The 24,948-nt window shown below is 44.7% G+C and overlaps 1 protein-coding gene across 7 annotated transcripts in view; it reads left to right on the top strand.

The window, feature by feature from the left end:
- ZSCAN12 (zinc finger and SCAN domain containing 12) overlaps nucleotides 1–21,634 on the top strand; it is a 33,866-nt gene extending 12,232 nt beyond the window's left edge. For 3 of the 7 annotated variants that reach the window (XM_078055799.1, XM_078055800.1, XM_078055798.1), the window contains 2 exons: nucleotides 2,060–2,207; nucleotides 3,783–7,686. In XM_078055799.1, coding sequence (XP_077911925.1) covers nucleotides 2,060–2,207; nucleotides 3,783–5,050 — 1,416 coding nt within the window. In that variant the 3' untranslated portion in view covers nucleotides 5,051–7,686. Of the gene's footprint in view, nucleotides 1–2,059; nucleotides 2,208–3,782; nucleotides 7,688–10,412; nucleotides 10,677–11,014 lie in introns of those variants that run through there. The other 4 variants (XR_004916375.2, XM_078055801.1, XM_036089242.2 and 1 more) reach the window with 4 other exon arrangements.
- Nucleotides 21,635–24,948: the final 3,314 nt, after the last annotated feature.

Below are 24,948 nucleotides of genomic sequence, written 5' to 3'. Positions count from 1 at the left end.
CACTTCTGGGCTGAGCACTGGGGACTTCCAGCTTGAGAGACTAGCGTGATTCAGGTGCTCCTAACAGAGTTCAAGGGTGAAGGGGAAGGTGGATTGGGGAAAAGTTCATTTGTTCAGGAGACATTTACTGAATGGAGTTTTGTACCAGGCACCATTCTAGGCGCTGGAAACGGAGCCGTGAACAAAGCGCAGACGTTGTTGCTGTCTCATAGATAGATTCTAGTCTGAGAGGAGGCAGACAGTAAACTGGGGGTGCCGAGTCACCGGAGAGTTTTGAACAGAGAAGAGGTTTGACCTGACCTAAATTTTAAAAATAATCACTCCAGCCGCTCTGTTGGAAGAGTTGTGCACGGGGGCTGGTGGTGGGGGTGCGGGAGGCCGGGGGGTCAAAAATAGAAGCAGGGAGACAGGTTCAGCACCAATCCAGGCAACAGGTGCTGGCGGCTTGGACTAGGGCAGTAGCCGTGGAAGTGGTGAGATGCGATTGGATCCTGCCTGTTTTGGAGGTAGCACTTGATGGGATTTGTTTTTCTGTAGGATGTGGGATAGGAGAGAAAGTGAGCTCAGGATTCGGCTAAGGTTTTTGTTCTGAACATCATGACTTGTGGATTCGTCATCCATGGAGATGGTAAAGGCTGGGAGAGAGGAAGGTTTGGAGTCAGGACAGGGATCAAGGGTTACTAGGTATTTGCATGTGTTGATTTTGAGATTCCTATTAGAATCCATCTGGAAAAGTTGAGCAGGCAACTGGGTGTAACAAGCTGGGATTCGGTGGAGGGATCTGTGCTAGAAATGCAAAATTGGAACTTTTCAGAATATGGATGATATTTAAGGTTATGAAATGAAGGGAGGTCATCAGGGCTGTGGAAACGGAGAAGCAGCCAGGGAGACAGGAAGAGAACCAGAAGAAAGAAGGGGATTCTCAAGTGCAGGCAGAAGTAATGTGGTTTTAAACATGTTGAGTTTGTTTGGCCAACCAGCCCCTTCCCTCGAAGCATGCCGGGGGCAGCTAACGGAATTTAAACTTGATTTCTGAGGTCTTGCCAGCGATCTGTGGATAGAAGACACAACCCAATGAACCGGCCTTTTTCTCCCTCCACATTTGAAGTTGAAACATCTTTTTCTGGGCATCTCAGCATCCTGCTGATTTCGGCTCTTATTCTGGGGGCAGAGGTTACACAATGAAACTGTGTCAGAATAGAGGCAGTGTGCGGTGATTTCTTATTTACAGAATGTAGCCACTGAAGGGGATTGGGGAGCAGTTTGAGGGCCTGGTGTAGCCCTGCCCTCTGTGAGGTGCTTTGTGTGCACGGTGCCGTGTAGTCCAAGTAACCAGCCCCTGCTCACAGAGCTCCTGAACTAAGACACAGACTAAGGAATGAGAGTGGTCCCAGATTCCTGCGTTTCACACCCTGCTGGAGAAACCTGTTATTTTTAAATACAAGGGGAATGATTCTGTGCAGGCATGGAAGCTACAGAGTGGCTTAAACTGCTAAATAAATGAGTTTGTTGCAGGAGCAGGGGTCAGGGGTGCAGTGAGGGAAGGGATGGGGTTGAAGGCGAGAGTGGAGATATGCACCTTGAATGAGAAAAGGCCTCTTCCTCTAAGTGGAAGGGAAAAAGTGTATATGGGGGGGGGAGTGATGAAATGAAGGGTGGGTGGTCTCTCATGTGACCATGACCTTGGACAAGGAGAAAATAAGGTCATCTCCTGGAAGGAAGTGGGGTGGGGGCCTGGGAAGGGCAGTGTGTAGGGAACAGCTTCTGGAGCCTACATGGAAGAGATTTCCCCTCCCTCCTCCTCCCCCTGTCGCTCCTTTGTTTCCTTCTGCCTTTCTCCAAGCATAGATGAAGTGATGTGGTACAACCAGCATCGTTTAGCTGTGAAGAACAGGAGAAAGGAAGGTTTCTTAGAGGAGGTGCCATGAGGAGGGTTATGGCAGGCTGGTGTCTGGAAGGAAGTTGAGGTGTCAGAGAGCTGGGTGTCACTGCCATGATTCGTATACTCTTATTTTCTGTTCACAGACTGAGTGTGTGAGCTGTGTCTCGTTTGCCGCAGGTCTCAGTCCACACTGAGGAACAGGACCAGCCCTTGCAGGAGATGGCCCCTCTGAGAACAGAACAGGAGCCCAGCATGTCCTTCCCACCCCTGATGGCACAGCTCAAGTGTGAGTCTCCAGAACCTGAAGCCCAACTGGAGGAGCAAGGTAGACAGACCCGTCTTGGGAGGAAGAGGAGGATGGGCTAGCACGGGACACCAAGCCTCTAGTACTCTGTACTGTTTCTTATCATCAGAGTCAGGAAGTCTCTCGTGCACAGACTCTCAGCCACTTTGGTTTGTCACTCTTCGGTTTATCAGTACAATGGAAAATAACTATCAGAATAACTAAGTTAAGCGATCTCAAGTAAAATATTTTTTTTTAATTCTTGCACTATTTTACTTGAGATCGCTTAACTTAGTTATTCTGGTAGTTATTTTCCATTGTACTGATACCCCTGCTTTTCCCAGCCTTTATCCTGTCAGACGGTACTACGGTCTTCACTTTGGCTGTATCCTTCCTCCTTCAGTAAACAAGCCTCTGCCCCACGATGTCTGCAGTTTTCAGATGGTTCAGGAAAAAATGTATGTATGTGTATGCTTACAAAGAGAGGAAACAACAAAGCAAATGTGGCAGAATGTTAAAAGTTGGTGAATGGATGAAAGACCCCTTATCTTCCTTGTCTCTATTTTGTCTCTATTTATTCTTTCCCATTCAATTTTTTAAAATAGATAAAAATTCATACAGTTCAAAAACAAAAACTTAAAATTATCCAGTGAAAAGTTTTCATTTCACTCTGTTCCCTCGGCTATCTGGTCTCCCAGCCCTGAAATAGGTTGTCACTGTTTTAAGTTCTTGTGTGTCCTTCTCTAGAGATATATACGTTTTTCATATTCCAGCAAATACTTTTTCTTCTCTTTATCATAAAGATGGTAAAAGTTTGCAATTTTTTTTTTAAAGATTTTATTTATTTATTTGACAGAGACACAGCGAGATAGGGAACACAAGCAGGGGGAGCGGGAGAGGGAGAAACAGGCAGGAGGGGAGAGGGAGAAGCAGGGAGCCCGATGCGGGGCTCGATCCCAGGACCCTGAGATCATGACCTGAGCCGAAGGCAGACGCTTAACGACTGAGCCACCCAGGCGCCCCAAAAGCTTGCATTTTTTATTTCTTAGCAGCTTAATAGTAAAATGTATGGATGAACCACACAGTTAACTTATCCATCCCCCAAGTTGTCCCCAGTGTTGTACTGTAACAGGTGGTGCTGTGGTGAATGTGCGTAATTCTGCAGTATAAATTCCTGTATGTGAAATTACTAGGTTAAAGGTTAAATACATTTGTAATTTTGATAGATGTTGTCAAATTGCCTTCTATAAAGCCTGGGTCAGTTTACCCTCCCACTGGCAACATGTGACACCCATTTCATGAACACAGTGTCACATCGTACTGATGGGCAGGATGATGGGTGAAAAGGCTTTCCCACACTCCTTTATTGTGTCTCAGTATTGTTTAAATTTGCTTTTCACTTATTACAGTCAAATTTTCCTTTGCCCAGTTTCTATTGGGTTATTGGTCTTTTCCATAACAATTTTTGGAGTGCTTTACGTATTGTGTCTGTCCTGTGTTCTAATGCCATTTCATAGTCCTGCAGAAACTCTAGGTTTTTATGTACTCTAGGTTCTTACGTATTTTTCACTGACGAATCTTATGTTGGAAACTAGTTGACTTGGCAATCCATTGTAGTTTCAGGTGTTGAGACTGGAAACGAGTACAGGAATTTAAAGCAAGAAGTTTCTGAAGAAATGGAACCATATGAGAATATGTCTAGATTTGAAAGTGAAGTGTCCCAGCCCCCTCGGTGCAGAAAAGCTGATGAATCTGAAGCAAAAACAGAAGAATCTTCTGGACACTCCAGGAAAGGTGAACAATCTACAGGTGATGAAAACAGAGTCAGTCTGACTGAACAGCAGACGGTCTGTCTGGGAGAAAAACCTCACGAGTGCCAGGAGTGTGGGAAAGCCTTTAGTCAGCACTCGCGTCTTATAGAACATCAGAGGGTCCATACTGGAGACAGGCCCTACAAATGCGAGGAATGTGGAAAAACTTTCCGTGGGAGAACTGTGCTTATTCGGCACAAAATAATACACACCGGAGAGAAACCATATAAATGTAATGAGTGTGGCAAAGCCTTTGGCCGGTGGTCAGCTCTTAACCAACATCAGAGACTTCACACAGGAGAGAAGCACTACCACTGTAATGAGTGCGGCAAAGCCTTTAGCCAGAAAGCAGGCCTCTTCCACCATCTCAAGATCCACACAAGAGACAAACCGTACCATTGTACTCAGTGTAATAAAAGTTTCAGTCGGCGCTCAATACTTACTCAGCATCAAGGAGTTCACACTGGGGCAAAGCCCTATGAGTGCAGCGAGTGTGGAAAAGCCTTTGTTTATAACTCATCCCTTGTTTCCCACCAGGAGATCCACCACAAAGAAAAGTGCCATCAGTGTAAGGAATGTGGGAAATCCTTCAGTCAGAGTGGCCTTGTTCAGCATCAGAGGATCCACACTGGGGAGAAACCTTACAAGTGTGACATATGTGGAAAAGCCTTTATTCAGAGGACGAGTCTTACAGAACATCAGCGAATTCACACTGGGGAGAGACCCTATAAATGTGATAAGTGCGGGAAGGCTTTCACTCAAAGATCCGTCCTCACGGAACATCAGAGAATCCATACTGGAGAGAGGCCCTACAAGTGCGATGAGTGTGGGAATGCCTTCCGTGGAATCACCAGCCTCATTCAGCATCAGAGAATCCACACTGGGGAGAAACCCTACCAATGTGATGAATGTGGCAAAGCCTTCAGACAGAGGTCAGATCTTAGTAAACACCAGAGAATCCATACTAGAGGTGGTCCCTGTAAATGTAAAGAGTGTGGGGAATCGTTCAGGCAGACCTCAGCTCTCATTCAACATCAGACTATCCACAGAGGAGAAAAGCCTGTTTCTCTGTGATGGCTACAGGGAAGCTGTGTCACAGAGTGCGGGCTGGAGAGAAATCCTGGCTTTGAAGTCATTTAGGGAAAATGCCAGTCACTGTTGCTATAAGGAAACCTCAGCTATTTTATAAAGAATTCCCTGTGTGCTGCCCGTTCTGTCAGGTGCTGTGGAGATCAAGAAGCATAACACCAAATTCCTCTTCTCCGAAGTTTACAGTTTACTTGGGGATAGCTAAATACCACGTGTGAGGTTAGGTAAGACTGCAGTGGGACAGGAGAATTGATGGTGCGAGTCCCGTGTCTTGGAAGTGGCTTGTGGCACACAGTAAGTGCTGTCCATCCGGGAGGACGGACCACCGACGCCTCGGGGTCAGGAAAGATCTTACGAAAAGGGTTGGATGGGCAGAATTGGAAGGCAGAATGGAAAGCATTTAGGGTAAAGGAAATGCAGGCAGAGTGCTCGTGGTTTGGCGGCGTCCGAGCCGACCTGAGGTCGAGGGTCCGTCCGGTTGGGCAGTTGATGGCGGTAGGCTGGCTGCAGAGCTTGGGGACAGACTGCGGGAGGGTGAGCGTGCCTCTTAGCACTTTTCTGACTTCATTCCTAAAATATCTCTGTAAATTAAAATCACTGTCCATTGGAAAGGTGAGGACTCTTGCGTGTGGAGATGGTGACATAGCTACCATGTCACACAAGGGAAAGACCAGCCCCTGAAGAGTAGGTCTCCGACTTCAAGTCCTGTCCGTTGCTCTAGGGATCCCTCCACTTCACTGAGCATCAGAATTGCATGTGGAGCTCGTTTAAAATGCCCACGTCCCACTCACAGACCTTCTGCCTCATTAAGTCTGGGATGGGGGCCGAGAATCTTCATGTTTGTAGCCGGTCACCTGATGCTGCAATTCGAGAAACACCGCATTGAATCCCAGCTGCCTTCATGGTTGTCTGTGGAGTGCGGACGGTGAGCACAGTCCTGTAAACAGGGACCGCTGCTGGTTTAGAGCGGAAGGGAAGCCCGACGGAGGACAGGTGCCACCGGTACTTTAGAGAGAGCCTGACCACCGGCCAGCCACAAGGGCTTCAGGCTGGCCTTCCCACGTCTTCACATTTAAGGGTGTCAAAATAGTCTCCTGACCTACATTCGAAGGCTGCAGGAGCACAAGGCCGTGTGTGTTTAGTCAGGGGAGGGTGCTAGTGTTCTCTCTTTGGCTCCTGACCTCTCTTTTCCCCCAATTACATATTTCTCATGTTCTGAATTCCCTGATAACTGCTCTTCAGAACTGGTTTACAATTTTTTTGGTTTGTATACCTTCTTGAGCACATAAAAGAGCCAAAGATTAGTGACTCTGTCCCTTGGGACTTGTGAAAACATGAACCGATAGCTGGTTGACTTCACTCCTGTTTTACTGAGTAAACAGTTCGGTCCTCGATGAGGGCCTGTGATGATGATTGTGGGCAGTCAGAGAGGCACACAGGGCTCCTGGTCTGTTGATCTTTTTATTTACAGAGACTATTTTTAATCTTCACTCAGCTGTCCTCCGATTTCCCTCCCTTGCTTCCTTGCCACAGTAGACTCTGCAATTTCTGGGACTACCTCCCCACCCTGCCTCATCCCACAGGACTCCAGGATCCTCTCCACCCCTCACCTCTAGCTGGTTAGTGGGTTTGAAGTGGTGAGACCCAAGGGGGAGGGGAGAAATGGGTAATTGCCCTCCTTTAACTACTCTTAACTGCCATTGTATCCAGCCCTGTGTCTCTATCCCATCTCCTCCTGCTCCTATAATGTACTCTGCCCCCTTTCCCTTCGGCCCTTGTCTCCCATGCCTCTATCTGTAGCCCTATCCAGAACATAAGAGTATCAGCACTGGCTTGGAACCAGAAGGGTTCCTGGAGAAATAGCTATGTAGCTTTTAAGCTCTAAGTGTGAGCACATTTTCCCATAAGAATAATAATGGTATTAGTACTATAATTTAGGCATATAATGACACATGCAGCATTTGCTTTTGGGATTGGAATTTACATGACCGTGGGAAAACATCCTGAGTTCACAATAGAAGAAAGCAAATGAACATTTGAAAAAACAACTCAGTCACAAGTTGAGGACTCTCTATTTAGGTGTTTATCCTAAGACCAACATGGGAGCTGCCACATGAGACACTGAGGCAGGCAGGGCTGGGGAACTAATTTTTTACATCCAGAAAACAGTTTGTTGCCCCGAGTGAGCCTGAGAGCTTGGAGCTGTGTGTGTTCTGCTCCCTTCCCCAGCTCACCCTGCCTTGCATTCTCACTCTGGCAAGCTCCTCGCTGCTTAGTGATGAGAACCCGTATGAGCATGTCCTCTTCGCCAACTGATGCTATTCGTGCTCGTCACCTGATCTGATGTCACACACGGTATCCAAACTGAAGTTACTCTTTAACTCTCTCGAATCCTGCTGCTCACTGGAACACGATTCTTACTTTAAACTTGCTTTCTGTTCACAGCGCTGTTACAGGTTATGCAGTTCATCTCTGCTTAACACGTTCTCAACGCAGACGCGTGCCTCCATTGGCCTCTAACGCCTTTAACTGCCTAATATAAAGGAGCCGTAGATAGAGACCCGGGACATCGGGATATGCCTGTGATATAGCATACAGTTCATAACTTGTTTAAAAATAAAGGTGGGAGTTTTGTTCTGGTTGTTTCTTGTACTTAAATATAGTTGCAGTACCAAGAAAGGGTGGGGTGGGGTGGAATTTCCAGGTAGGCATCAAAGGGGTCAAACTATCCAGGATAAGGAGAAAATAGAGTATAGTAACTGGAGCTAAATTGGCAGCACAGAAGTAGAAGGCCCTGAGGGGCAAACAGAGGACATGACAGGTTCGATACGAAATTGGGGAGTGTGGCGAACAGAGAATGATGAAGTCCAGAGTGCATCTTTATGGATAAAACAGGATCTAGGAAATCAGGGTCCTTTGAAGCAGCTTACCTTTGTGGATTTTGAAACCATCAGCAATAACAGGCAGCAGGATGGAAAGGAAAAATGTGAAATTGAAGCAAGTCCAAGGTAGAAATAATGTCAGTCAAGAGTAGTAACAGCCAGGTTGAGGAACTGGTGTAACACCTGAATCACAAAGCAGTGGCTTAGAAATAACAATAAGGATGAGAGTGAGATTGACTGGCTTCTCTTTTCTAATTGATTGAAGGTAAACAAGATACTGAGTGTTTAAGACAAAAAAAGTGAAGGGGGCTTTGAATGAAGAGTAACCTGACAAACAGGGGCTTAGGGGGTGTAATAGAAAGGGACCGAGTTGTAAGAAGAGGTTGCTGGAATTTTAGGTGTGAGGTAAAGCTGCTGAGGAAACAGAATGGGATTGAGCAGGGCTCTGAATTGAGAAATGTCAGTTGTGGGGTGAGGCTAGCAGTGGAGAGCAGGTCTGCACCCCTGTGCTCTGAACAGAAATAGCCTCTTGTTATTTGCCATAGATTATTCATTATAGAGTTCTTACAGTCAAAACAAAGCCCTTATTGGCGTCTTTGGGAGTCGAGAATAGGATTTGTTAATAATATGTAACATATACGGCTTACTAAGGGCCGGGCATTACCAAGTGCTTTATTTTCTTTTTAGCTGGGGAAACTGAAATCAGTGAATTGAAGCTGCCTGAGGTCACAAAGTTAGTATATAGTGTGGCCAAGCTTTGAACCCAAGCAGCCCAATTCTAGAGCCCACACTTCCTATTTCAGTTGAAGGAACCCTGTGTTGCAGTGGTAATCAGTGTCCTGAGTAATCATCTGTGGAAACTTTTCTACTGTCATTTCTAAAAGAGACTTCAGAAACCCCAGAGTCCTAGGTCCAAGCAGCCAAGGTAGTATCTAGTATCACCACCCTCTCTGCACACCAAATCTTGGATGAGGTTTGGTCAATGTAATGTGAACCCTAATGCTTGCTGCCTACACAAGGAGGGTGTCCACAGGAGACATTCCACTAAAAATGGACCCTTTATAGGAAAGGATCACCCTCTATTCTGACAGAATACGGGATTTTTGGCAGTCCTCATTAATACACATCATAAAGCTGATGTCCGGTTATGGATCTATCCAATAACCCATATGGATCTATTCTTGATGAGGGTTTTATATTTGTAGCTAACACCACTTCTAGGATTAATGGAAACAGAATTATATAAAATAGTTCTTTCAGGTGCCTCTCCTAACTCCACAAGCCCACAATTTATTTGAGCAACAAGTTGCCCTATTCAGTTTAGGGATAATCATTTGACAACCTTTAATTAAATATTCTCAACTTTCATCCTTTCACACTGAAAAGTTCTCATATCACAGTCCCTCTAGCAGTTCATTTTATTGGAATTTCTTTGGGTCCTCTCTCATAACCTAATGTTTTTGGGTGTAATTGGTAAGGAGTCCTTGCACATTTTTTATACACATTTTACACATATATATAAAATATATGTATGAATATATTTTATAAAAATATGTGTTGTACGTAGGTTTTATTTTATACATATGATTTGATTTTGATCCAGCCATGGAAGTAAACTCAGTTGAGTAGCTCCTTGGCTCACATTTTAAGACCATCGTTGAGAGCCAGCGGTTTTCCCTTGGTTTCACGGAAACCACTGACTTCACCCACACTCCGAGGTCTGACCCCATCGGTCAAGGCTCGCAGAGCTTTCAGCCAGCACAGCTGAAGGGGTACATGTTTGTTTCACGGATCATCTCCGCCCAAATGGCCTGGTCCTGGGCGTCCCAAGAAGGGCCCCTAAGTGGATGTTACTTGTCACCTGTGATTTACGGTTAGCTCTTACTGACCCCTCTTCAGGCGTGATCTGCGCATCTGTCTCGTTGATCTAGTACCTCGGTTGGCCTACCTAAGTGATGATCTCATTTCATACCCGCTAAAAAACGCGACGGTTTTCTGTAGTCAGACTGAATTCGGGCGAGTGATTTCCTATCGTGCGTCCCACTTGCCCCGCGGGGCGTCAGCGACTGGGCGTCACGCGGGGGTAGGCGGCTTACAGACACCGTGCGCGGGCAGTGCTGGCAGGACCGCCGCGTGGTGCGGCCCGGGTCCGCGGGCACCCTCCTTCCTCGGGGACAGCCCCCACCCCCGGAGCCTTTTCTCGCACAGCCAGGCTCGCGCTCTTCGTCACGCGGGCGCGGGCCCCACTCAGCTGCGGGCGCCGCCCGGAGGCTCTGCGGGGCTGGGACGCCGCTAGGCAACCACCGAGAGGAGAAAGCCTCCAGGTTCCTAGAGGAGACCGGGCGGGGGCGGAGGGCTGCAGCCGGGCCGGAAGCGCGGGCGCCGGGGACGCGGCGCGCACGGTGCGGGGGCGGAGCGCGGGTTCTCCGCCGGCGGCCTGGGACTCCGGGGGGGCCGGGGGGGAGGGGTCCGACGAGAGAGAGTCGCCGGGGGTCAAGGGCGGCTTCGGAGGTTTGAGTTGTCCTGGGACGCCTGGACTGCTGAGGAGGAGGAGGTCTGGGGCGGGTCGGGGAGGTGACCTGACTGCTGACCCTCCCCGCAGTAGGTGCGGCGCTGGAGTGCGAGAAAGGGCTCGGAAGCCCCTCACCGGTGGTGGGATCGAGCAGGGGACTCGGTCTCCGTACCGCGGTGTCATTCAGTTGTCGGCGGGATTGTAACTACCTACTTAAGTAAGTTTGCGGTTACTTCTAAATAAACATCAGCTGTTAGTATTTTCTCATCTCTGATGTTATTTTCTCTACTGTTTCTTCGGGATTCTCTGAAGGGGAGAACCCAAGGGAAGAGGTCGTGGTCTTTCAGGTTTTATTAACACACATTTAGGAAGTAAAGGATTTTAGCACGTGGTGCGAGCTAATAATTTGCAAAGTCCCTCCCACTCACTTTATTTAGCTTCCTGGCAGAGTTCCTTTTTCTTTCAGTGCCGACAATTGTCCGGGTAGTGAATTCTTGAGTAAAACAGCTGAACAAAAATTAGAGCTTCTGTTAACAGTGTTATTTTGTGCCCCAGGAAGAAGACTAGCTACAAGGAAATACTTCTGAAAAACCGTCGTGAACCCCAGGCTGGCGTGAATCTCCTCCTGAGTGCTCTCATTCCGGAATGGCGGTCCTCCTGCGGAAAGGTCCCTAACAGTGACTGACGGCAGAGGGCGAGGGCCGTGCCTGGGACCGCGCCGGCGAGGAAGTCATGGGTAGTCCTTCAGACTTCAAGCTGCTGCGCCCAGGAGATGGCTGCCTGGGCCTCCCAGGGCTGTCCGAAGACTGAGAGCTTTGCCCGTAGTTGCTGAGACCAGAAACAGACCAGGGAGCGGGTGCTGAGGCAGGTCCTGACACCTCGCTGGGAAGCTGCAGACTCAGGCAGGGATAATATCCGGAATGTGGAGAAGAGGCATCACTTATGCTGGAGAAGTTGGAGACAGCTGGGAGGGAAAGCCATCAGGTGGGAAGGGTTGGGATAATCGCGTATGTTTCGGCTTGAGTAGTGAAAGTCTTCTGGAATAGCAGAGAAAGCAGTAAAACTGAACGTTAGGATCCGCTACATGTCCCTGCAGCCAAAACCCAGCACCTCCCTCATGGGCTTTAATTCCCCTTGGCATTCGTGTGCACCACTGGAAAGTTTTTCGTTATTGGGTTGTTGTTGTTGTTTTGGCGACTTCAAATTCAGTTTTCCAAGACCAGCTTCATCCCATTGCCTTTAGGGTACAGGCTAAAGAATAGAACAAGAAATGCTTATGGCAGAGAGAGTACTTTGGAATCCAGGGTTTCAAGTGCAGCCTGTTAAGAGCCTGGTCATAGTTTGACTTTGAGCATTATTGCCTTTTGAAATGGAAAGCGGATGAGAAAGGGTGTCTGCAGAGAAAGATGAGATCCTTGAAAGGAAGCTTTTTAGAACTCTCAGTAATGTCCTTTCCCTTGAAAACTTGCCCCTACCCATCTCCTTCTCATTATCTGCCCGATTCTTGAGGTAGAAACTCTCAACCATATTTGTGAGTGGTTTTGTTTGAATTGTTTTGACCTGTTCAACTCCTTTAACTTCAAAGTGCAGCTTTCTTCCTGTGTTTTAGTCCTGAACGTTACTGGAAAAGTTATTTTCCCCAATTTAGTTTTTCCATATCAAAACAGTATATATTTTGAACTGTTCTAGCTGTTGCTTCAAGTTAACTTTTATCATATACCACTCTTCATTGATTGACTCAATAAATATTTGTGGAACATTTTGCTTGTCTATAGTAGTGGCCTGGGTACATTTCAGTTGGCATAAATGGTCCGTTTAACTCGCACTAACAAATTAAAATTTCTCTTGATTTCATGATACTCCCATTTTTCATCTCTGGATTCAAACTTATCTCCTCTTAACTTTTTTGATTATACCTTCCTGATTCTTTGTCACATTTTGTGAGAAAATCCTCCATGTTCTTCCAAACTTTCTGCTCAGCTGTGTTTTCTCACTCAAACCTTGCATGCCTTTTTGGGCACTTTGCCAAATTGAGATGATGGTTTAGATACATAGAACAGGCATGCACTTTAGGTAAAGCTGGGTTTTATTTTTATCACTGTTCTTCATCTTAAGTCTCAGCAGAAGAGACAACCGACATTTGAAATGTCTGTGCATTTTTTTTTTTTTAAAGATTTTATTTATTTGACAGAGAAAGACACAGCAAGAGAGGGAACACAAGCAGGGGGAGTGGGAGAGGGAGAAGCAGGCTTCCCGCTGAGCAGGGAGCCCGATGTGGGGCTCGATCCCAGGACCCTGGGATCATGACCTGAGCCGAAGGTAGGCGCTTAACTGACTGAGCCACCCAGGTGCCCCTGAAATGTCTGTGCATTTTTTTTTTAAGGTGGTGTTACTGAGAATGAAAATAAGGACTTGTCTCCAACACAAAAAAATTCTGAAGATTACAAATCATGTGGTGGGATCTCTGTAGAACTTCAACACCTACGCAGTAAGTGTAGGAAAAGTTTTAGTCACTGGTGAGTCCTTACTCAGCATTAGGGAGTCCAGATGCCAAAGAGAATCTCTTTGAGAACAGGTTTGGAAAGGCTTTTGTTTAGAGTGGGTCCCTCCTTTCCCACCAGGAGATCCACCACATGGGAAAATGCTCAGTGTAAGGAATGTGGAAAAGCTTTCAGTTATGGTGGCCTCATTTTACATCAGAGAATCACATAAACGAGAGAGTGCAGAAATGTGATGACTATGAGGAGGACTTCATTCAGCGCAGAAGCCTTAGAAAACCTTATGTGGAGGAAAGAGGAATGCCTTCACCCACAAGTCAGGATTGACAGTGCACCAGAGAATCTACACAGGAGAGAAATCTTATAAATGATGAATGTGGAAATGCTTTGCATGGAGTCACCAGCTTTATTCAGCATTGAAGAATTCATGCTACAGGGAAATCCAGACAGTGTGATGAGTATGGAAGTCTTCAGACAGTGGTTGGACCATGGTAAACATCAGTGAATCCATATCAGAAAAGTTCTTATAAATGAGAGGATCGTGGGAAGTTGAATGGACAGAGACCAAGTCTCCACAACAGAATCTCCACAGTATTGGAAAATTAATTTAATTAATGTAAATGGGTGAGTTATATGGGGAATGGGTATTCTTAGTTGCCCAATTTAGCGAGTAAAAACATTCAGTGAATGCCTCAGGTCAAGAAAAGGAAAGTCCAGCAGTTCTTTTTTGCTTTCTAGAGTCTATAGATGTAAGCAACCAAGACTTTTGAAATAAGTTGCTTCCTTGCATCCCAGGACTTGTGATACTGTCTCCTGGATGACTGTGCATACATGTTTTCCCCAGGCCTGCTCTAATCTTACAGCTTTAATTCATTCAACAAGAGTAGATTATTGTCTACTGTTACATTTTATTTTCTTTACGGGCTAAATAGGTTTGTGTCTGTACCCCAGGACACAAAAATCACATTTATAAAGTTTCAGTACATGCAATGAAAGTAACCACATCATTAATTTGTTGGACACTTTCCTAAATTTGAGACTGCTTCTGTGTTCTCCAGCATAAGGTCATGTAAATGTCCTTCAGAGAAATATATTTTCCAGCTTTGGTTTGATTGTTTTTTTTAAGATAGTGAAAGATAATTAACATACAGCCTATTGACAGATAATGATGGAGATAATTTCCCTTACAGATAACACATAATATAATGTTGTGAAGGCTAATACTTTAAGTAACTTGCTTATTATCCTTTTTAGTTCTAAAACAGGCAAAAAGAATCTTTAGAAGCTCTTCAGCAAGTTGTTAATATAGCCCAATCTCTATGAGAGATAATGAGGCTTATGTAATTTGTAGGAGGTCACTAAATATAGGAAACATAGATTTTAAAACTCTGCAGTGATTATTTCAGAACTCTGAGTGTATTTGTTGTATATTCCTAAATTTTTTTGAATAGGTATCACAGGGGGCGCCTGGGTGGCTCAGCCAATTAAGCATCCGACTCTTGATTCCGGCTCAGATCATGATCTCAGCGTGGTGAGATGGAGTCCCATGTCGATCTCAGTGCTGGACATGGAGCCAGCTTAAGATTCTCTCTGTCCTTCTCCCTCTGCCCCTCCCCACCATATGTGCTCTCTTTCTCTCTCAAAGGGAAAAAAAAAAAAGTCATTTTAGAAGATGGACTGCATTTGGGGTACTTGGGTAGCTCAGTCAGTTCAGCATCTGCCGTCTGCTCAGGTCATGATCCCAGGGTCCTGGGATCGAGCCCTACATCGGGCTCCGTGCTCATCGAGGAATCTGCTCCCTCTCCCTCTGCCCCCCCCAACTCGTGCTGTCTCGCTCACTCTCTCAAATAAAATCTTAAAAAAAAAGAAGAAGAATGACTGCATTCTGTAAAAGGCCTTTATAGCATCTATAGAAATCATGGGGTATTTTTTCTTAATTTTATTATTATCTTGTATTATGTGAAAGGATTTTCTAATATTGAACCAACCTTGCATTCCTGCAGTAAGTCCTACTTAGTCATGGTGTATTCTTTTCTTAATATGTTAATGAGTTTGACTGTTCATATTTTATTTAGTACATTTTTCTTCAATGTTTATATGAAATTGGTCTGTAACTTTCTTTTTTTTTTTGTACTATATTTTCCAGGTTTAGGTTTCACCATTTTAATTGCATCATAAAAGTAATTATATTTTTGTTCATTTTTAATACTGTAGAACAATTTATAGAGCACTAGAATTAGCTGGTCTTTGAAGGTTGAATTCTGATGTAAAGCCATCTGGACTGGGTGCTTTCCTGTAGGATAGTTCCTTGGTAACTTTTTCTGTTTCTTGTACAAAACCGGTCTGTTTAGGCTTTCTATTTATAATGAGGGTCAATTTTAGTAATATATTATTTGCTTAGAAAATTCTCCATTTCCTCTAGATTTTTAAATTTGTTTGCCTTGAATCTGCAATATAATCAGTTACAATTTTTTAAACAGCTTTATGGAGGGAAATTGATACACAGTAAACTGCAGAAGTGTACAGTTGTACATGTTTTAACACGTGCACACCTGTGAAATAATCACCACAATCAATATAATGAACATATCGATCGCCCAAAAATGTTAACGTGTGTGCCTTGATAATTCCTCTCTCCCACACTTCCCTGCACCCCACCTCATCTCCAGGCAACCTCTGCTCTGCTTTCTGTTGCTATAGATTTAGTTTGCATTTTTTAGAATTGGATAGGAATGGAATACAGTATGTACCCTTTTTTTTTGGTCCAGCTTCTTTCATTCACCATAATTATTTGGAGATTCATCCCTGTTGTTGCATGTATCAATAATCCATTCTTTTTCTTGTTGAGTATTCCATTGTAGGGATACACCACAGTTTGTTTGTACATTTACCTATTGATAGACGTTTGGGTTATTTTCATTTGGGGGCTCTTAAAAATGAAGTTGGTACAGACATTTGTGTACAAGTCTTCGTATAGACATATGCTTTCATTTCTCTTCAGTAAATACCTAAGAGTGGGATGGTTAGATCTACCTGCTAAGAATATTTTTTTTTAAAGAAACTCAAATTGTTTTCTAATATATACATATATATATTTTTTACAGATTTTATTTATTCATGAGAGAGAGAGAGAGAGAAGCAGGCTCCCAAGGAGCAGGGAGCCTGATGCGGGACTTGATCCCAGGACCCTGGGATCATGACCTGAGCTGAAGGCAGACACTTAACAATCTGAGCCACCCAGGCGCCCTGTTTTCTAATATTTGTTCCCTTTCACATCCCTACCAGCAGTGTATGAGCTTTCCTTCACTACACATTGTTGCCAGCACTTGGTAAAGTCAGTCTTTCATTTTAGACAACCTAATAGGTGTGTATCTTATTGTAATTTTAATTTGCATTTCCTAATGACTAATGACATTGAGCATCTTTTCTTGGGATTATTTGTCATTCCTATAAAGCCTTTTGCTGAAGTATCTGTTCAAGACTCTGCCCATTTTTTCCTTGGGCTGTTTGTTTTCTACACTTATATATTCTGGATACCAGTCTATTCTCAGTGCAAGGATGTATGAATATTTCTTGCAGTCTGAGGGCTTAATAGTGTGCTTTGAAGAGCAGAATTTTAAATGTTCATGAAGTACAATTTTATGTTTTTTTTTTTTTTTAATGGTCATGTCGGTGATACGGCTGAGAAATCTTTGCCTAACCCAAGGTCACAAAAAATGTTTTATAATTGCTTTTATTTATTTTGTTTTTTAAAGATTTTATTTATTTGACAGAGAGAGAGATAGCGAGAGCAGGAACACAAGCAGGGGGAGTGGGAGAGGGAGAAGCAGGCTTCCCGCTGAGCGGGGAGCCCGATGCGGGGCTCGATCCCAGGACCCTGGGATCATGACCTGAGCGAAGGCAGATGCTTAACGACTGAGCCACCCAGGCGCACCTATAATTGCTTTTAGATGCTGTGTAATATTTAGTTTTTTTTCAACTGAATTGCCTTCAAATGTTTGCTGAAACGTTGTTCATATTCGTGTGAGTCTATTTCTGGACTTTGTATTCTGTTCAAATGATCTATTTGTCTACCTTTACACTAGTACCTTTCTCTTTTGATTACTAATATCTTTACAGTAATTCTTGAAATAGGGTGCATTAGCCCTTCAACCTTTCTTTTTTTTTTTTTTTTTTTTTAAAGATTTATTTATTTATTTGAGAGAGCGAGAATGAGAGAGAGAGAGAGAGTACATGAGAGGGGGGAGGGTTAGAGGGAGAAGCAGACTCCTCGCCGAGCAGGGAGCCCGATGCGGGACTCGATCCAGGGACTCCAGGATCATGACCTGAGCCGAAGGCAGTCGCTTAACCAACTGAGCCACCCAGGTGCCCCCTTCAACCTTTCAAAGTTGTTTCGGCTATTGTAGGTCATTTCCATTTCCATATGAATTTTGGAAACAGCGTATCAATTTCTACCAAAAAGTCTGGGATTTTACTTTGGGTTGCATTGAATCTATAAATCAATTTGGGGAGAATTGACATCCTAAGAAGACTAAATATTCTAACACATGAACATGGTATATTTCTCCATTTATTTCGATCTTTTTGAATTTATCTCAGCAGCATTCAGTGTATAGGGTACACATATAATTAGGTCTTAATTTGTAGCTTACCTGAAAAATCTTTTATTAGGTGTTAGGTTAATTCACATTTATTGATATGATTGGACATATTTTATCCCAACTGTCAACTTATTTTTTTTAACTTTTTAATGTTTATTATGTCATGTTTGCTATATTTATTTCTTCTGTATATTTTGCTCTTTACTTTAGAAATATTCTTAGTATTTAGAAAAATAGGTAGTTTTATTACAATGGTAACATTTGTATTTATAACATTTTGAACGCCCTTAGTCACTCTTATCTAGCTTTTTACTATTGACTTTGTCAGTTTTTGTTTCCTTCATGTCCAGTCCATTGCCTGTACAACAGTCAGCTTATTCTCCTTTCTCCTTTATCCCATTTTTTTTTTAAAGTTTACTTATTTTTTACTAGTAATGTCTGTGCCCAATGTGGGGCTCAAACTCACTACACCAAGATCAAGAATCTCATGCTCTTCTGACTGAGCCAGCCAGGCACCCCTCCTTTCTCCCATTTTTAAGATGTATTATTTCTACTTTGTCACAATATAGTGTTTACATATTTACCTTCTACCCTTGATACCACTTTTGTTTTAATTTTAGATATATATTAAAATATTCTTGATAATTTTGGAGTATTCCAAGTCATATGGTTGAATAAAGCTTGTTTCCAGGTGACTCCTCCAGAAAGACTCATGGACACAGAAATCCCTAAGTTCTTCTAGATTTCAAACTATTTTTCTAATCTTGATGCTTGAAGGACAATTGAGCTGAATATTAAATTCCTGAGTCACACTTAAAAAAATTTTTTTTTTAAGTAAGCTTAACGCTGAGCGTGAAGCCAACCTCAGGGATTGAACTCACGACCCTGAGATCAAGACCTGAACTGAGATAGAGTCAGTTGCTTAACCACTGAGCCACCCAGGTGCCCCTCTTATTTTCAGTGTTTTAACAACGTGAAGTTTTCTTGGATTATGGGCTTTAATATTAATTTTGTTTCATTGTTTTATTTTTCAGGGACTTCATTGGCCCAGCTTCCATTTCAAACACTCCTTCTCAAATACTTTCCACTTTCTTCTTTCCTTTCACTTTCATTCTCTTTGTTTTCCTGCCTTTCCTGCCTCAGTGCACCTTTTACAGTTTATGGTTTCTGTTTAGAGTTTCCTTCCCTAGGCATATTTTAATATAGTGTTTGTTTCTGAGGTGACTCTTTCTTCCATTTCTTTCCTGAGTTCAATCAGCCCTCTTCATTTCCTCCTAGTTTTTTGATCCATCTTTTTTTTTTAATTTGAGGGTTTGTTTTTTTTTTAAGATTTTATTTATTTGACAGAGAGAGAGTACAAGCAGGGGGAGCAGCAGAGGCAGAGGGAGAAGCAGGCTCCCCACTCAGCAGGGAGCCCGATGTGGGGCTCAATACCAGGACCCTGGGATCATGACCTGAGCCGAAGGCAGACGCTCAACTGTCTGAGCCACACAGACGCCCCCTAATTTTTGAGTTTCTGATGCAAGGTGTTTTTCTTATCTCCAGTTCTTGTTTGAGATGTTCAGTTTACTTTGCAGTGCTGTTTCATTTTTCTTTTTCTTCAAGGATTTTTGGGGGAGTGGTCTAGGTGATTCTTACTAGTTGAGGTGCGTTGGTTCTGATTTTCTATTTCCATGTAGTACCTTTTCCTAGACTTTTCCATGTTTTTTCCTATTTATAAACTTAGGGTGTGTGCTGGATTCCTTATTCAATGGTCCCTTCTGTCTGTGTAACAAAATCCGGTTTCTTTAGTGGATTATTTTATGTGGACTCTGTGATTACTGGTTTTGAGATTCTTTATGTGTATATATCTTGCAGGAATCTAAAAATTTTCCTCTTTCACTCTGTATCCCTTTCACTACACGTTTCCCAAAAAGTACTTCTTTTTTTTTTCTTTACTCCTCTCCCTGCCAAAGTATGTCTTTTGAAGACTGCCACCGTGAATTACATACCCTTTTAAGTCCCTTTCTTAGTGTTCTCATCTCCTAGTATATTTTTCCCAATTTTCACACTTAGGATAGACTCCCTCCTTCTGGTGGTGATTTTAGAGCAATTTTTAGGGCCACTACTAGCTCCCCTCTTCTCTCTTCTAGGACTTTCTCAGACTGTTTGTTTCCCACCACAAAGACTTGCTATAGGGGGATTCTGGTGTTTTCTCACTTTGTATTCCAGGTAATTTAAAGTTTAGGCATTTTCTGTCTTCTGGTATTTTGAAGGCATAGTTTTTGTTTAGTTTTGTTTTTCTTGTTCTACATTGTTTTTGGAGGATGTTTGGTGACACAGATTGAAGCAGCTGTCATTATACTCCATCAGGAGGTTTTCCAAAAAATGAAATGGAAGCATTTAGAACAGAAAATACCAGAATTCACTCATAATGACAGTACTGTTTCACAATACTTTTGTTCCAGTATTCTGTATTTGTATGTGTAACTGTCATTTGTAAAGTTATCATTTTTATAGGTCACATTCAAAATATGTTAGAGAATGTTGTACCAGATAATCTCCTAACCCCCTCCAAACTTATACGTCAATAGTTTTGAACCCTCAGTCTTTACATTTTATTGTTCAGCTTCCTTCTGCCATATCCATCTCAAAGAAGTACTGTTTTGTCAACTTTGATAGGTCCATTGTGCTGGGTCAGGCATTTGTTAAATGCAAAAGCCAGGTAGAAAAACATGATCTTCTAACCTCTAGGGCACTTACTAATTGGGAAGAGAGAACTTAAAACCTCAAGAATACCTATGGAGCTACTGCCATCATGTAGAAATGACCAACTATTCCTCACTCCATACATCCCTTCATGATAGTTTTCTTCACTGGTCTGTAGGTATGAAGGAAATCCATGACCTGGAGCCCTGACATTTTATTCAGTAGTGTCTTTCTACTGTTTTTACCCTACAAAATAGAATAATGATGTCTCATCATAAGAGCCTTCCCTTGTTTGGAGGAAAGGACAGTAATGCTTGGGCAATGCTGTCAGCCATAACAGAAGAGGTAGAGTGGTGATACATCATTAGACTTCATGCTAAAAATGAGGTAACTTAGATTTCTTTTTTAAAAAGTCCTTTTAAATTCTTTTTTAAAAGATTTTATTTGAGAGAGAGCGTGCATACACACAAGCAAGGGAGAATTCAAAAGGAGAGGGAGAAGCAGATTCCCCGCTGAGCAGGGAGCCCAGTGCAGGGCTTGATCCCAAGACCCTGAGATCATGACCTGGGCCCAAGGCAGATGCTTAAATGATTGAACCACCCAGGCACCCCAAAGTCTTTTTAATTCTTAAAGGTTATTCGTTCATTTATTTATTTGAGAGATTGCAGGAGTGTGCGTGCACGGGATGGGGGCCAGGGGCAGAGGGAGAGGGAAAAGCTGACTCTGCACTGCAGGTTGGCGCTTGATCCAAGGACCCGAGATCATGACTCCAGCTGAAACCAAGTCGGAGGCTCAACCAACTGAGCCACCCAGGCAACCTGTAACTTAGATTTCATATGGACTATGAGATTCTGAAAGGTCAGGGAAAAAGGGCTGCTTGGACTGGTCGGGGGCTAGGAGTTGCCATGAGATGCAAATCGGAAAAGACTAGATGAACAAGGTCTTTCAAAGTGTTTTCAAATATCTTAAGTAGGCTTAGTTTAAATCAAGTACTTCTCAACCAGGGTGATTTTGTCCCCCAGGAAACATTTAACCATGTCGAGACTTGTGGTTTCATAGCTGGCAAGGAGGTGGGGGGTCAGTGGGGAGGGGCAGATTAGTGGTTGGGAGGGGAGAGGAAGGAGCTACTGCAATCTAGTGAGTGGAGGTTAGGAATGCTGTTAATCCTACAGTGCACAGGACAGCCTCTCACAACAAACTTATTCAACCCACAGTGTCAATAGTGCTGAAGTTGAGAGACTCCTGTTGAAGGAAACTGGCAAGAAATGGAAGTAGGAAATATAAGTTTTCTTGGTTGAAATTCTGGTACATTTCTAGCTTTTTAAATGTACTACGTGATTCCTTAGGCTGCATTCTCTTGACCAGGAAATAAAGGACTGAAACTGTCATCCTCTGACTCATGTCCCCACCATTATTGAACTTGATACCCCACAAGGTTTTTATGTGGGAAGTTTGTTTTCTCAGTAGGGTATATTAACAACAGAAAGAAGGAGGAGAAAGAAGATGCAGGAGAAGAGGAGGAGGAAAAAAAATCAATAGTTCTGCCCACTCATATTTCCTACAAGCAAGACCCTTCCTTTGGATCTTGGATGTTCACTGGCAGCAGAGATTGTCCCATTGCAACAGCTGCCCGTGCAGCTTAATGTCAGCCCTAAGAGGTGCATCTGGAAGTGCCTATTTCTTAGATCCTCAAACAGCCTTTGTTTTGTTTTTTTAAAGATTTTATTTATTTGACAGAGAGAGACACAGCGAGAGAGGGAACACAAGCAGGGGGAGTGGGAGAGGGAGAAGCAGGCTTCCCACGGAGCAGGGAGCCCGATGCGGGGCTCGATCCCAGGACCTTGAGATCACGACGTGAGCGGAAGGCAGGTGCTTAACCACTGAGCCACCAGGCGCCCCTCAAACAGCCTTTGGCTTGCCGGGGGAGGACCTGGTGTTTTTCTGAGCACAGCGTGGACACTGATCATTTCAGGAGTCCGGGATGCCTGACGGTCCCGGCTGGTTTCTTCAGACACCTCCTGCCCCGGTGCTGCTTTCTGAGGTCAGACGCTATGTACCCCAAACACCCTTCCAGTACTGTGTACGGGGAACCAGTCTTCCTCCCCCGCTACCACGTAGCTTCCTCCTCCAACTTCATCCTGGGCCCTGCGATTGGAAACGGTCCGTGGTCAAAGGCCGGCCGGACGGACGAGTATCCGGCCAGCAGGGAGAGGCACTGTTCTATGCAGCAAATGCTCGCAGAAGCACTCACCTCGGCCAGGCCCAGGCATAACAAGTCCGGTCAAGTCGGCAAATAACCTTATGCGGAAAGTGTCTGAATCTCACAGTCAAAGGGAGGTGAGTCCAGGCGCATAACCACCACCGGGACTGGGGGTCGACCCGCGGGCGGAAGGGGTGCGCAGTACTGGCTTCCGCAGGGAGAGGGAAGGCGGGCCCGGAGAACGCGACCACGCGGCCCTCTAGGCCCAGCCTGCCGCGCCCTTCCCGCGGCTCAGAGCAACCACCGAGTTCGGGGACCTTCCCGCGATGCTAGAGCGGCGCCGGAAGTGCATCCGGCCGGCGGAAGTCCCGGCAGCGGCCGCGGCGGAGGAGGGGCACTGCGAGCTCCTCACGGCGGCCGCGGACAGCGCGGGGGACTGGGGGCGCCGGGAGAACGCGCAGTGGAGGCTCCGGGCCGGGGGCCGCGGGTTGGGCCGGGGGTCGGGCCGAGGAGGCTTCCGCCGCGCGTCCTTCCCGACGGTCCGGGGCGGGACCGGCTTCGCCGAGGGCACTCGGGTCACCTCAGGGAGGCCTGTCTGAGGCGCCGTTTACGTCTCCAGCTCTCACCCGCCCACGTGCTGTACGTCCGCTGTTTTCGTCGTTGTTCGCCTCGCCCCCCCAGTCGCTGCCCTGGCGTCAGTGGGAGCTCCTCCAGGGCAGACACGCGTGTTGAACTCGTGAGTAACGATTGCCCAGAACTGCGGCGGAGTTCACAGCGAAGCGTGTTGGCTCTTATCTTGTTCACTGCGGCATCCGAGGGCCTGAAACAGGCCTGGCACATGGTAGGAACTCAGTGTTCCTTGAATGAATGAATGAATGAATGAATGAATGAGGTTCTTAGCAGAACCTTATGACGAAGGAAGGAAACGTTTTCTGTCATGAGCTGAGCTGTGTCAGTAAACGCTTCCGAGTAGGGCGCTGAGCTGGGCTCTGGAGACGGCTTCCTAACAGGCTCCTGGGGCGACGGGGGAGAAAGGATGGCATTTTCTGAAAGTATGTTATAGATGGCAAATAACCACGCGCTGGCAGCGACAGAAGCGCTAGTGTCCTCCCCGGGCTCCCACCGGCCCGCGCTCCGCGTTATCTTATAACGCTGGCTGATACCTGGCGTCCAGCTTCAGCGCCGCTAACGTCAGTGGCAGATGACTTTAGATGACACTGGACTTTGCAGTGAATGCAGAGCTGACAAACACAGCGCTCTGCTCCCTGGAGGTAACGCAGGTAGAAGTTAAAATGTGAAATGAAAAGGAAAATGAAGTGTTTTGATCTCATTGAGAATGCTGTGGTACACGTGCTTCACTCTTGGGTGGTTTTTGTTTGTTGGGTATTTTTGCTCTTGGGTTGTTCTGCTTTTGTATGAGTCGTTGGGACTTACTTGGATGTAAGCTATGGGATGTTTGCTGTTGGACGTGGCATGAGACAAATGGGATTAATAATTTCTCTTTTCTTTTCTTTTTTTTTTTTTAAAGGTTTTATTTATTTGACAGAGAGAGACACAACGAGAGAGGGAACACAAGCAGGGGGAGTGGGAGAGGGAGAAGCAGGCTTCCCGCTGAGCAGGGAGCCCGATGCGGGGCTCGATCCCAGGACCCCAGGATCATGACCTGAGCCGAAGGCAGACGCTCAACGACTGAGCCACCCAAGCGCCCCAATAATTTCTATTTTTGACATTTTAGCAACTTAATTTTCATGCTCTTCACATTGTTATAGTGTTATTAGCCAAAGAATTCCCCATACTTACAGTCCTTAATCACTTAAAATAACACATCTTTTAGAGATGGAAGAAAGCATTAATTATACAGGATTATTGCTAGGACATAACATTTTCTATTCATAGGAATAAATCCAGTTACTCTGAGGTATCCATAAATAATTTGAGGGTTTAAAAAAATACATACCAACTGAATTGAACATATTAAAATAAGGAAGTATAATTTAGCCCAAGACTCAGTCAATTATTAATGTCATTTAAAATTTACTATCTCCAAAATTGTATTTATTTGGGAGCCTGGATATCAGTGTTTTACTTTTTATCTCTGTATGGGTAAAACCTGTAAAAGATGGCTTTTAGGGCATAAGACATATCCTTGCTGGTGCCCCTTGTGGTTTTGTTTATTCAGTGTGTCTGTAAATCTGACTCCGCATGCATATATATCTCATACTTTGGAGCACCTTTTATGGATTTTCTTTTTAGATTCATTTATTGCCTTTCAGTTTTATGGTGATAAAACTTTGTATGCGTAACTTTTTAAAAAAATTCTATTTCCCTTGGGGTGCCTGGCTGGCTCAGTTAAGTGTCTGCCTTGGGCTCAGGTCATGGTCCCAGGGTCCTGGGATTGAGCCCTGAGTCAGGCTCCCTGCTCAGCAGGGAGTCTGCTTCACCCTCTCCCTCTTCCTCTGCCTCTCCCCTCCGCTCGTGCTCTCCCCCGCCCCCTCTCACATA

Source organism: Halichoerus grypus, chromosome 9 (assembly GCF_964656455.1).
Source record: "Halichoerus grypus chromosome 9, mHalGry1.hap1.1, whole genome shotgun sequence".
In the NCBI taxonomy this organism is placed as follows: domain Eukaryota; kingdom Metazoa; phylum Chordata; class Mammalia; order Carnivora; family Phocidae; genus Halichoerus; species Halichoerus grypus.
The sequence above is the reverse complement of the archived record's forward strand: the minus strand, read 5'-3'. Positions and strand labels throughout refer to the sequence as shown.